Below are 12,105 nucleotides of genomic sequence, written 5' to 3'. Positions count from 1 at the left end.
GATTTTTATATATAGATATACATATATATAGATATATATGTATATCTATATCTATATATAATCAGTCTGTGTGTGATGGAGCTCCGCTCCGACTGAACCGGAACCAGCATCATGTCTATGGAAGACCCGTTCTTCGTCGTCAAAGGGTCAGAACTGTTCACACCGTGCTAACCAGGCTAATGCTATCAGGAGGGTTAATGGGTTAGTGTTAGTGGGTCAGGGTTAGTGGGTCAAAAGCCCAAGTATTGCTATCATCCGATAGTTTATGGTGTCAGTTAGTATGGTTCTATATTTATTCAGACAGTTAAGGTTCACACTGACTGTTAGAGATAATAATAATAATAATAATAAAGACTTCTGCAGTCTGCATATGTACAGAATGCAGTCACAGATAAGTTATGATGTTTGTTTGTTACAGTGAGGTACAGAAGGCAGTGAACGCAGCACAAAGTCTCCATCACAGATGGAGCGAGCTGTTGCAAGAGGGGGGCGGAGCCTCCAAGGAGGAAATGGACTGGACGACCAATGAGTTGAGGAATAGTCTGCGCTCCATTGAGTGGGACCTGGAGGACCTCGATGAGACCATCAATATCCTTGAAACAGGTTGACGTCGTTTTAGTGAGCTCAACCATTTGAAGTGTCAAGCTTTTCAGATAAGCTTCTTAACTCTCAGTGAACGCATCGTTGAGTCCAACCCAAAGAAGTTCAACCTGGACGCAATGGATCTGTCAAAGAGGAAAGCCTTCATCACCAGCACCAGACAGACTGTCAAGGTACGCTTCACCAAAAGTTAAGTGAGTCTGTAGTGAGGGGAAGTGATGAAATCTGCTCAGGTGAGGAGTCACTGCACGTTTGTTTCATCTTACATTGACATACAACAACCAAAAAGACAGCGATTCTGCAGACTCATTAGTTGATGTAATGGACAGATCTGTAAAACTGAGTTCCTCCACAAAGAGTCACACAAAAGCACCACTTTAAATGTTGTGTTTACATCTTGTGCTTGTATGGATTTCTTAGACAAAACTTATTCAACATGAAAGAAGCCTAAAAAAGGACTAACTGACTCAAGAAATCTCAGTTGATTAAGACCAAAACGCCCGGTTAGTTGGCTCATCGAGTACTAGGGCAACCCTACAGTCAACATAAAAACAGCTTTGAAGTCGTTACCCTTTATGCTGAGTCACTATTGGCTGATTTGATTGGATACAATGTGGTTGTAGAAGAATTGATTTATCTGATTGCTTGTTGATAGTCTTTGTCTCTCTTGAAGGAAATGAAAGAACAGATGTCAACTCCAACGTCTGCATTAGTGGACAGAAAGAACACACAGGTATTTGAACACACATTCCTGACCCTGCCTGGCGAAAGGTGTGGTATTTTATGACAATTCAGGCCAGCCAAGTTTCTTTCTTTAGGGGGGTGCTCAGAGGAGCTGCTTGTCACTAAAATAACAATAGGTTGTCCGCCTTAAAGATCAGACCACCTTAACTTTGCCAAAGTTGCCGCTAACTTCGGGACTAACCCCCTTCACCTTAATCAGCAGGTGGTAAGCCAGACACTGGACACTTCAGCGGACCTCTTAAAAGAACCCTTTTTTCTAAGACCTACAAAGATGTCCTCACCCAAAACCCATTAAAAGATCCTGAAACACTTTGATGGCGAACACCAACAACCAAAGTCCTAAAAGAAAACTGGAAACCAAGGGTTGCGTGTAGTAGGATGTTATTATAAGTATTTTAGGGTTAAAGTGAAGATATGAGAAGTTCCTGGTTGGACCATCCTGCTGATGGAAAATGCCTGACAGTACTTTTTTGTGTTGTTGTGATATCCAGGCTCTGCTCGGTGATCGTGGCGCTCAGGGTCCGATCTGGCAGCCGGGTCCTGATAAATACGGAAGACTGGACCGCCAACTGCAGAACGCCAACTCTCAGTTTATAGAGGAGCAGCAGGGCCAGCAGCAAGTACAGTAACACCAATAAAACAGCCAATAACAAAGCTCTGAAATGTGATGCTATATCAGTGTGTTGATTTGGATACTGTGATATAAGTGATGTGGTTTCAAACGAAGCACATAATGTGTAAAGGTGACTATCTGCAACCTAAAATGACTCACAGAGAGGCTGAGTAGGGGGGAGTAACCTGCGGACAAGAGATAAACGGCATCAAATAGTGTCCAAACAGCGTACAATTGTGATACATAGCAATAATAGCAGTCAGCAAAAAATAAGACTCCCTCTCTCACCCCCTAACTCTCCTTCCATTCACAAAACTAAACTACTCAAAGGCTGATATCCACATTGCTATCCCCAACACCATGTGACTCATTTACCACAAGTGAACAAAATAATGTGTACAAAATGACACAGTCTATACCTGTAGTAATAATTACAAATACATTACACATGCACATTACACATCTTTAAAGAAATCTATCTTTACCATCACTCTTGAGTCAAGTCAAATCAGTCAAAGTCATGTCATCAAGGTACAGTAGTCAGGATTCAACCAACCCCCGAAGAAGGTAGCTCTTGGTTACAGGCCTGCATATACAGCTGGTCGAGGTATTGATCAGGACTTAGTCGTATTAGTCCTGTCTCCTCTTCACAGGGCTTCTTCCATTCTAACCTTAAATGGGCCAAAATAGCCACACCTACGTTACTTAAGGGAGGTTATTCTAAAGAAACTCTGTCTTCAGGCAAGTCTGTCATGTGCTGTCGACCTGCAGCTCCATGTAGCCGCAGACAGGTCCTCCCTATGGAACCACTAGCACCAGGGATCCAGTATCAGTCTGAACAACATATGATTCCTACCACCAGGACCAACCTCTTAATTGATATCAATCTTACTGTTAGGCATGCTCATCTCTTTGTTCTTTAAAGGTATTGACGTATTGGCCATGCACAAGTTCCACAGTCTTGTTGGCCATTTCAAAGAACTTAAAGTCCTCCCTTGACAGCCCTAGCTGTTCATCTTGACTGCATTCAGGGAAGTCACTCATGAATTGCGGTTTCCAGAGTTCATCAAGCGTTATAGCAGAACTTCTATTGATGGTAACCACAGGATGACTCACAGCTCAATCAAACCATTCGCTACCAAGTGGTCTGTTCACCGTCCAACCAGCATTGTCTTGATGTCATATGGCCCTTCATTCACACTCCTGAAGACTTTGAGCTTTTTAGCTTACAGTCTTGTTCACCGGACCCAGTTAGACCACTGGTTCGGACTACAACCAAAGAACTGTCCACTGCACCCTCGAAGTTGCTCTTGCCTTTCGCCACATATACTCCCCTTTCCTTAGGATGGATGTGAAGCATATTAGCATATGTCTTAGACGACATGTTTTATAAGTGAGATGTTTCCTGCAGTCCTTACTGATGTAGCCAAAACAAACCCCATTCCTTTTCAGGAAATCAATCTTCTAACTATCTGCCCTCTTCTCCAGCATGTGTCCACCGTTTCAATACAGGCAAGTCTTTCTTTCAACTACAATAATCGTAGTGCCAAAATGCTACTTCCTTGAGCAATTGAGAGAGGTGAAGGTTTTGCTTTGCTGTCTTCTTTGTTTTCCAGTAACTTTGGAGCATCTTGTATGTTTCCAAATACAGGATCTGTTCCAATCTGTACTTGACGCTCAATAAAACCCACAATATCCACCAACATAATTCTTTGGCGATGCCTTTCTTGGATGTCACATGCCACTGTTTGCCATTTGTCCCTGAACTTGTAGGGGAATACTTTTATCACAGTGGGCATATTGGCAGGTGTATTTAATTTGCCCAGACTGTTAACCTCCATAGCATTGCAATATCCACGCAAAAACAGACGGTATGCCTGTAAAGCCTTTCCATCCTCTGACTTAAGTGATGGCCATGAAGAAACCTTGCCCAAATAGGCAGATGCTATTATATACTTGTTTCCAAAGTGTTCATGCAGTAAAGCCTTTGCCTTTGCGTATCCAGTGCCATCAGTCATGTTTTGATAGCTTCTGCTGAGAGACGTGCAGACAAGGTTGTGTAAAACTGACTTTGAAGTATGTTTCTGCTGCTGTGGTTTGATATACTGTCACATGGCAATATTTCATCCTGATCATCGTGTTGATAAGACAGAGGCTCCCTTTTCCACCTTTGAGAGATCCATTTTCTTTCCCTGGTAGAGTATTCTGTGACCATTCCATGTCATGAGGTAGCTCTAATAGAGACCTACTTGGATGTTTGCTGGTTTTTGTAAAACACACTTTAACATCCTCAATAAATCTTTAGTTGTATTTTCTTACGCGTGTGAACCATGCATTTTGCTTTTCTTGTTCATCAGATAGAATTAAAGCCATCAGAGACTTGTGCAAGGCAGTGGCATTTTCAGATGATTGCATCAAATCCTTAAATTGTGATTCAACTTTTTTGTCATCCCCATACTTGAGAGACATTATCTGGCCTTTTATTCCATACACTTTCTTCTATATTGTCTCAATTTTGCTTGCCAGAGCTTTTTCAGTTAGAGTGCTTGTCCTTTTTTCCATTTCAGATGTTCCAACTATCGAAACCAGTCTTTGATCCACTCATTTCATACATACAAGGAAATTACCTTCAGAGTAGGACTTCAATTTAAGGCCAGCAACCTCAACAGCCATTCGAATGAAGGCGTCATATTAACATCCAACACGTTGGCACCACACAACCAAACTACGGCCAAATGACAACACACAACTTTGTCACATCCAAACTATTCATACAGTAAAAAACACAGGTTACATACTGCCGTTCGGCTTATGATATTGTTGGTCAGCCGGCTATTGTCGTAGGTAAAGTCGTAGGAAGAGTGAAGGCTCAACAGAGCATTCGCAATCCTCCGCATCCGGCTCATTATCGCCAAATGTATTTGTGTAAATGTAAACTTTTTATTGACAAATATAGGTGACTATCTGCAACCTAAAACTAGTCATGGAGAGGCTCAGTAGGGGAGAGTAACCTATGGACGCTGGCCGGTAATGATTCAAAGATCCAGGAGCTGAGTTTTGCAGTTTTATTTGCAGGAAACAAACAAACACCTATGCTAGATAACACAGATTAAAAAAATTCAAAATACTTTCTAAGCGGTGTACAAAGGCAATTGACAGCGATAAACGGCGATAAATAGCAATAAGTTATGATAAATAGCGATAATAGAATGAATTGCTCCCCGTAGCTGTGTCTATGGTCTATGAATGTAACATGTAAAGTGTCTTTGAGTACCTTTTTAAAAAGCGCTATATAAATTAAATGGATTATTATTATTATTATTTATAGCAGTCAGTAAGAAATAAGATTCCCCCTCTTCTCCTATTCACAAAATAAACTACTCGAAGGCTGATATCCACATTGCTATCCCCAACACCACTGACTCAATTAGCATAAGTGACCAAAAAAGGTACTCAAAATCACACGGGCTATACCTGACTCCGACAATGTGTGTTTGTATCAGCTCATGGTGGAGCAGCAGGATGACCAGCTGGAGCTTGTGTCGGGAACAATTGGAGTCCTGAAGAACATGTCAGAGAGGATTGGCATGGAGCTGGATGAACAGGCTGTGTAAGAACTTTCAGATACATTATCAAGTGTCTCCTCTACATTTTAAATTAATTATTTACAACTGATTACCTCTCGAACTAATCACACAGCTATCTTAGGTTAGCTTCTAGGCAACAGTTGGCATGGTAATGAAAGAGACAACAACAGGAAGTGAGGGACAACAACAGGGCCCTATTTCTCGTACCTGTAACGTAGTTAGCTGGATAATTTTCAGGATAAGATTACATAAATCAGGCTTTTTGGTTCCACGAAGCAAGTTTGGCAAAATCACCATAGCAACACATCCAAACATTTGAACTTGCTCCAACGCAGGCTAATTCAATCTAGCTGGATAAACTGGCCACGCCAAATGGCAGCTCCCTTCCTCAGAAATCCCATTTATGAAGGAGTGATATTAGTTAGATTAGCGTTTTTATAGTTCTTCGAGATCCGTTATCACGTGATGATGACTTCCTATACGAGCGCTAGATTTCTGCCCACAAGGAAGCATTTATTTACAGACCTTCTCGAGCCATATATTGAACAACACACACATTGACTGTCTCACAGACTGTATGCGGAGCCTTGCGCTTTAATGCAAGTGTACATTTTTGTACAGTGTCGGCGATGCAGAACATCGGGAAAACCGCTGTATGCCGAGCTGTTCGTAAAGTTTATTTAGCGCTTAAGAAACTTATGGATGTGTTCATTACATTCCCTGGCCATGTCCGAGTAAATGCAATAAAAGAGGGCTTTTATGGAATTGCAGGTATAATGCATACATACACACTGATCCGCCCATACACAGATTCACACACACATATTCAAACTCCTAGTTCTATATGGTCATCTCCACATACATGTATATACACATATATATTATCTACTTGTTCTGAAAGAGTTGAGATAGTTATTTTAGATCTCATTGGATGATGCATTCCATTAAGCCGACTGCCAGCAGGCACATTTAAAGAAATATAATCGGAGTGATGAGGCACTTAAAGTTAGCTAATACATTTTCCCAACACTTATGCTGTGTTCACACCAAAAGCGTTGCGAGTAGATTCCAAGTCAATGCACAGACGAATGGATGCAAATAAAGAGGATTTTCATCCAGTTATTCAGACATGGTCGGTGAAAGTTACAGAGCTGTGTGAGCCTACGGGTGATGTTATGTATAAATATATATATATATATATATATATATATATATATATATATATATATGATATTAATGTTATGAACCCAAACACGAGGGCATTAGATGTTCCAACCTTTCTGGGATTTCCACAACAAGTATAAAGCAGAAATAGTGGTTATTGCTTCCATATAACTGTTTCCACGGAGATAAGCCACGCCTCCTCCCCAGCATGAGTGAAGCGCATGAATAAACCACAAATAGTCGGGCGAGCAAACTCACGTGAGTAAAGCGTTGTGAATATTCATGTGAACGCATTACGCATTTAACTTGTCTGATATGTTGCCATGCTTCTTGTCTAGCCCTCACAGCGGTGTTCCATTATTATGGTCTGGAATTCCTCATATGCGTTCATGATCATCTCCTGCTCCTCAGTAGAGAACAAAGAGGCTCTTCCTTTTGAGTTTATTTGCCTTTGTGCTGTTAGAAAATCATGGTTTCGGTGATCGACGCTTCAACCTTTTGAAGTAGGACAGGCACGCGCAACTATCCTGATTATTGAAGTCTGGTTCGAATTAACAAGTATGTTTGAGCGCGGATCAGCCTTTGAGAAACCGAGATAGCCTGATTTCAATCATCAGGTTAATTTAAGCTGGATAATAGGACATTTGATCGACTTAGTCGATCCACATACAAGAAATAGGGCCCTGTTGCTGTCCCTCACTCCCTGTTGTTGTACCTCACTCCCTGTTGTTGTCCCTCACCCCCTGTTGTTGTACCTCACTCCCTGTTGTTGTCCCTCACCCCCTGTTGTTGTACCTCACTCCCTGTTGTTGTCCCTCACCCCCTGTTGTTGTCCCTCACCCCCTGTTGTTGTACCTCACTCCCTATTGTTGTCCCTCACCCCCTGTTGTTGTACCTCACCCCCTGTTGTTGTCCCACACCCCCTGTTGTTGTACCTCACCCCCTGTTGTTGTACCTCACCCCCTGTTGTTGTACCTCACCCCCTGTTGTTGTCCCACACCCCCTGCCGTGTCCCTAATAAATTTATGGAGAATCTGTGACGATAGGATTTAAGGGGGGTTAAGGGACAACAACAGGGGGTGTGGGTAAACAACAGGGAGTAAGGGACAACAGGGGGTAAGAGGAAGCATTAGATGTCATGTGTACAGATGACCAGAGTTACAACACAATCAATGAATATGACAGAAATGTATGAATAATTAGTAGGCATGGACCACGATCCAGATCTCCACAATCCATGAAACTTAAGGAGACTGAGTAAGTCTCGGTAATAGGATGTCATGGTCAATGGTGTCGAACGCAGCATTAAGGTCTAATAATACCAGTACAGAGATGAGTCCTTTATCAGCACTAAGGTCTAACAAGACCAGTACAGAGATGAGTCCTTTATCAGCACTAAGATCTAACAAGACCAGTACAGAGATGAGTCCTTTATCAACACTAAGGTCTAACAAGACCAGTACAGAGATGAGTCCTTTATCAGCACTAAGGTCTAACAAGACCAGTACGGAGATGAGTCCTTTATCAGCACTAAGGTCTAACAAGACCAGTACAGAGATGAGTCCTTTATCAGCACTAAGGTCTAACAAGACCAGTACAGAGATGAGTCCTTTATCAGCACTAAGGTCTAACAAGACCAGTACAGAGATGAGTCCTTTATCAGCACTAAGGTCTAACAAGACCAGTACAGAGATGAGTCCTTTATCAGCACTAAGGTCTAACAAGACCAGTACAGAGATGAGTCCTTTATCAGCACTAAGGTCTAACAAGACCAGTACAGAGATGAGTCCTTTATCTGATGCAATTAGGAGGTCATTTGTAATCTTCACCAGTGCTGTCTCTGTGCTGTGGTGTTTTCTAAATCCTGACTGAAACTCCTCAAATAAACTATTCTGATGTAGGAAGTCACACAACTGATTTGCGACTACTTTCTCAAGGATCTTAGAGAGGAAGGGAAGGTTAGAGATCGGTCTGTAGTTAGCCAACACCTCTGGATTAAGAGTGGGCTTCTTCAGGAGAGGTTTAATTACAGCTACTTTGAAGGAATGTGGTACATGCCCTGTTAGCAAAGACACATTAACAATATCCAACAGAGAGGTGCCAATTAAAGGCAACAAGAGGTGAGGGGCAACAACAGGAAGTGAGGGTCAACAGGAGGTGAGCAATAGGTATTGCTGTAAACCTGTAGCTAATGCTGTAAACACGTAGTTATTGCTGTAAACACGTAGGTCATGCTATAAACACGTAGTTATTGCTGTAAACATGTAGGTAATGCTGTTAACACTTAGCTATTGTTGTAAACACGTAGGTATTGCTGTAAACGCACAAGTAGGCTGTTAACACGTAGGTAATGCTGTGACACTCATAATGCTGCATGATGGGTACACTGGCACTGCTAGGATTATGTTAATGGTGGTAATAAATGCCGAACCATTGATCAGTAGACGGGATAGGAAGCTGATCCACATTAGCATATTTACAAGTTGATTTGGAATTTATAAAAGTAAGTTGCTCACCGGCAGGCATACGCAGGGTTGTCTTTGATTGGTTCATGGACGGATTTGTTGAGTCTCTTTGTGCTTTTCCTGCAGGATGTTGGATGACTTTACTCATGAGGTGGACAACACTCAGTCTAGACTGGACAACGTCATGAAGAAGCTGGCCAAAGTGTCTCACATGACCAGCGGTAAAGTGTCTAGCAACACATGATGTAACCCTTAGTAAAACAATACAATAGAATAATACATTAGTGAGTAATTAGTACATTTTGATGTTACCAATGGTAATACTTGTAGTTACAGTTAGTGGATAGTTCTTATCACCTTTTGTTTCTGAAAATGGTCAGTTGTGGTTATAGTTAATTATATATATATATATATGGTTATCAATGTGGCCTTACACATTGTGGTCAGTGGTTTAAATTATAGCAAGTAATGCTGAGTTGATCATTAGTTGATATTCATTAACATTCTGCATTTCCACAGATCGACGTCAGTGGTGCGCTATCGGCGTGTTGCTCACGATCCTCTTCGTGGTTATCCTCCTTTTGTTCATCCTGTGATTGATGTCTCCTCCGGTCTGCACAGAACTAGTCTTAAATCTTGGACTACTGAGCTCTACTGGACTATTCTGGACTCTACTGGACTACATGTCCCTTTACTGAACTTTATTGAACTCAACTCATCTTAATTAAATTCTCCTAAATTTGTCATGACTCTACTGGACTCCACTGAACTCTATGGAACTTTACTGAACTTTATGAATTCTACTGGACTCTACTGGACTCTACTAAACTCTACTGAACTCTTTAGGACTCTACTGGACTCAGACTGACCACACTGTGTACAAAACTGTGTAGAACTTCCCTGGACTCTGTTGGACTCACTGGATGCTCTCTTCCTGCTGAGTTGGACTGAAAAGGCACTTTGGTTCTTTGAGTGTTTGACTGTTATCGCAGAGGTCAAAGGTCAAACCAGGTGTAAACATTTTTGATGCGTTTTAATGTTTCATATTTGTTGTATTTAAAGGGCAGAAAAAGACCACAACAGTTTATTCTCAGTTCAACTCTGAGTTTAGTAACTTCAGTTCAACTCTAGTTTAAATTCAGTTTAACTTCAGTTCAACTCTAGTTTAACTCTACTTTAATCTGCGTTTAAACCTCCAATTTACTTCACCTGCAAAATAACCATTTGTACATCAGCTCCTCGTCCTGTGATGCCCTGAATTCTTGAGGAAAATCCTATTTTCCTCGCATGCCTCCACTGTGAATCAAAAAACTTTGATGGGGGCCATGTTTAACAATAAGAAAACTATATCAAAACATCTGTTTACAAACCGTTACACACAACTTGTGCAGTATAATCCTAGTCTCATTTATCCAGTTGTACGCTCTTTACTTCCCAAACACAATTTGCTAAAACCTCACGTTTAAAACACTCCGGACTCCGATCTCGCACAGACAAGTAGCGCATTTGTGCGAGCATTGAGTTTATGCAGAAATGTCTCATTTTTGTAATCTTTTAACCATTTACATCCTGTTTAACTCTGAAGTTTTCAACTCCATGTTAACATCAGTTTATTCCTGGTTTTATGATTTAATCCTGGTTTAAATCCAGTTTAACTCAGGTTCAATCCTAGTTTAAATACAGTTTATATCAGGTTTAATCCTTTAGTAAGTTTCTTAGATCCTGGTTAAACTTCAGTTTAACTCTGTTTGATTAGTCGGAGTTTGGAGTTTGTTGTAAAACAATGTAAAAAACACTAAAGGTTCCTGGTTGTGTTTACATTTTGTGTCTTTTTGTTTTACTGACTGAATCTTTTTCTGTTTAATAGTATATCTCACTTTATTTTTTTGTTTCCTGAATCGATCAATCAGCACATTCTGCAGTTTATTAATAAGTGGATTACTGTTTAAATGTTAAACCACACACTTCACGCTTCACAATAAAAGCTTTGAATGCAAAGCTGCAGGAAGTGCAGCCCTGAAGGTTAGCAAGTGGGCAACTTCCTGTTTGATCTAAATTGGTTGTAATCAAAGAACAGAACAAAGCAGACAATCACAATGTCCCACAACATCAGATTTACGGTACGCGTGGCGGTGAAATCTGTTTCCTGTTCATATTTTAATGAAAAGAAACCACAGTGTTCAGATACTCTCAAATATAGAGATTATAAACACACTTACATCTCTGTAATTCAACTTTATCCATTTTTGTCATTTCTCAAAACATATTCACAACATCAGTATTCTCTGTATTTCCTTTTAGATTTCAGAATGCTTTTCAGGTTCATCTGATGCCACTAATTTAGAAATCATCAAACTTCTGAAACATAGAGGCCTAAATTAATAATAATAATAATAATAAATATAAAGATAATAACCATGCCGTATTTTGTTGTCAGATCTTGAATCAGACCAGTAGAACGGATCAATGACTGAATTTCTGCTGAATGACAGGCATCATTTGAAGTGAAACTGCTATTAATTGGTGAATGAATCAATTATTGTCTTTATTATTTTATTTGTTGTGGATATCAGCAACTTAGTGAAGTTGAATTTTGTTTAAATAAAAAGATACAGAAAATACAATGTTTGCTGTATTTTTGAAATCAAGAAATGTTTTCATGTATCGTTCTCATTTATCAGCAGTATATAAATAATATAACATCATACATTTGTATTTGTAAAGAGATATAAGAGTTACTGATACAAATCCATATGCAGATGTATTTAAATCTGCACACAAATACATTAAAGTTTAAATAATAAAAAATAAAGTGTTTTATTAGTATAATATTAATTGTTCATATGCTGCCTATAAATTAAGGGGTGGGATTGAATTATTATCTAGTAGCTTTAGTATTTTTGTTTTCGGTCTAAATATTTTTATTATGAAA

The 12,105-nt window shown here is 40.1% G+C and overlaps 1 protein-coding gene across 1 annotated transcript; it reads left to right on the top strand.

Moving 5' to 3' along the window:
- The first annotated feature begins 6 nt into the window (after nt 1-6).
- stx6 (syntaxin 6) lies at nt 7-10,991 on the top strand. Its single transcript, XM_034530367.1, has 8 exons — nt 7-146; nt 419-588; nt 679-773; nt 1,274-1,333; nt 1,836-1,964; nt 5,461-5,567; nt 9,300-9,394; nt 9,693-10,991. Exons 1-8 carry the CDS (start codon nt 112-114, stop codon nt 9,767-9,769), a joined length of 768 nt encoding a protein of 255 aa, XP_034386258.1. The 5' UTR covers nt 7-111; the 3' UTR covers nt 9,770-10,991.
- Nucleotides 10,992-12,105: the final 1,114 nt, after the last annotated feature.

The sequence above is a fragment of the Cyclopterus lumpus genome, chromosome 4, assembly GCF_009769545.1.
Source record: "Cyclopterus lumpus isolate fCycLum1 chromosome 4, fCycLum1.pri, whole genome shotgun sequence".
In the NCBI taxonomy this organism is placed as follows: domain Eukaryota; kingdom Metazoa; phylum Chordata; class Actinopteri; order Perciformes; family Cyclopteridae; genus Cyclopterus; species Cyclopterus lumpus.
The sequence above is the reverse complement of the archived record's forward strand: the minus strand, read 5'-3'. Positions and strand labels throughout refer to the sequence as shown.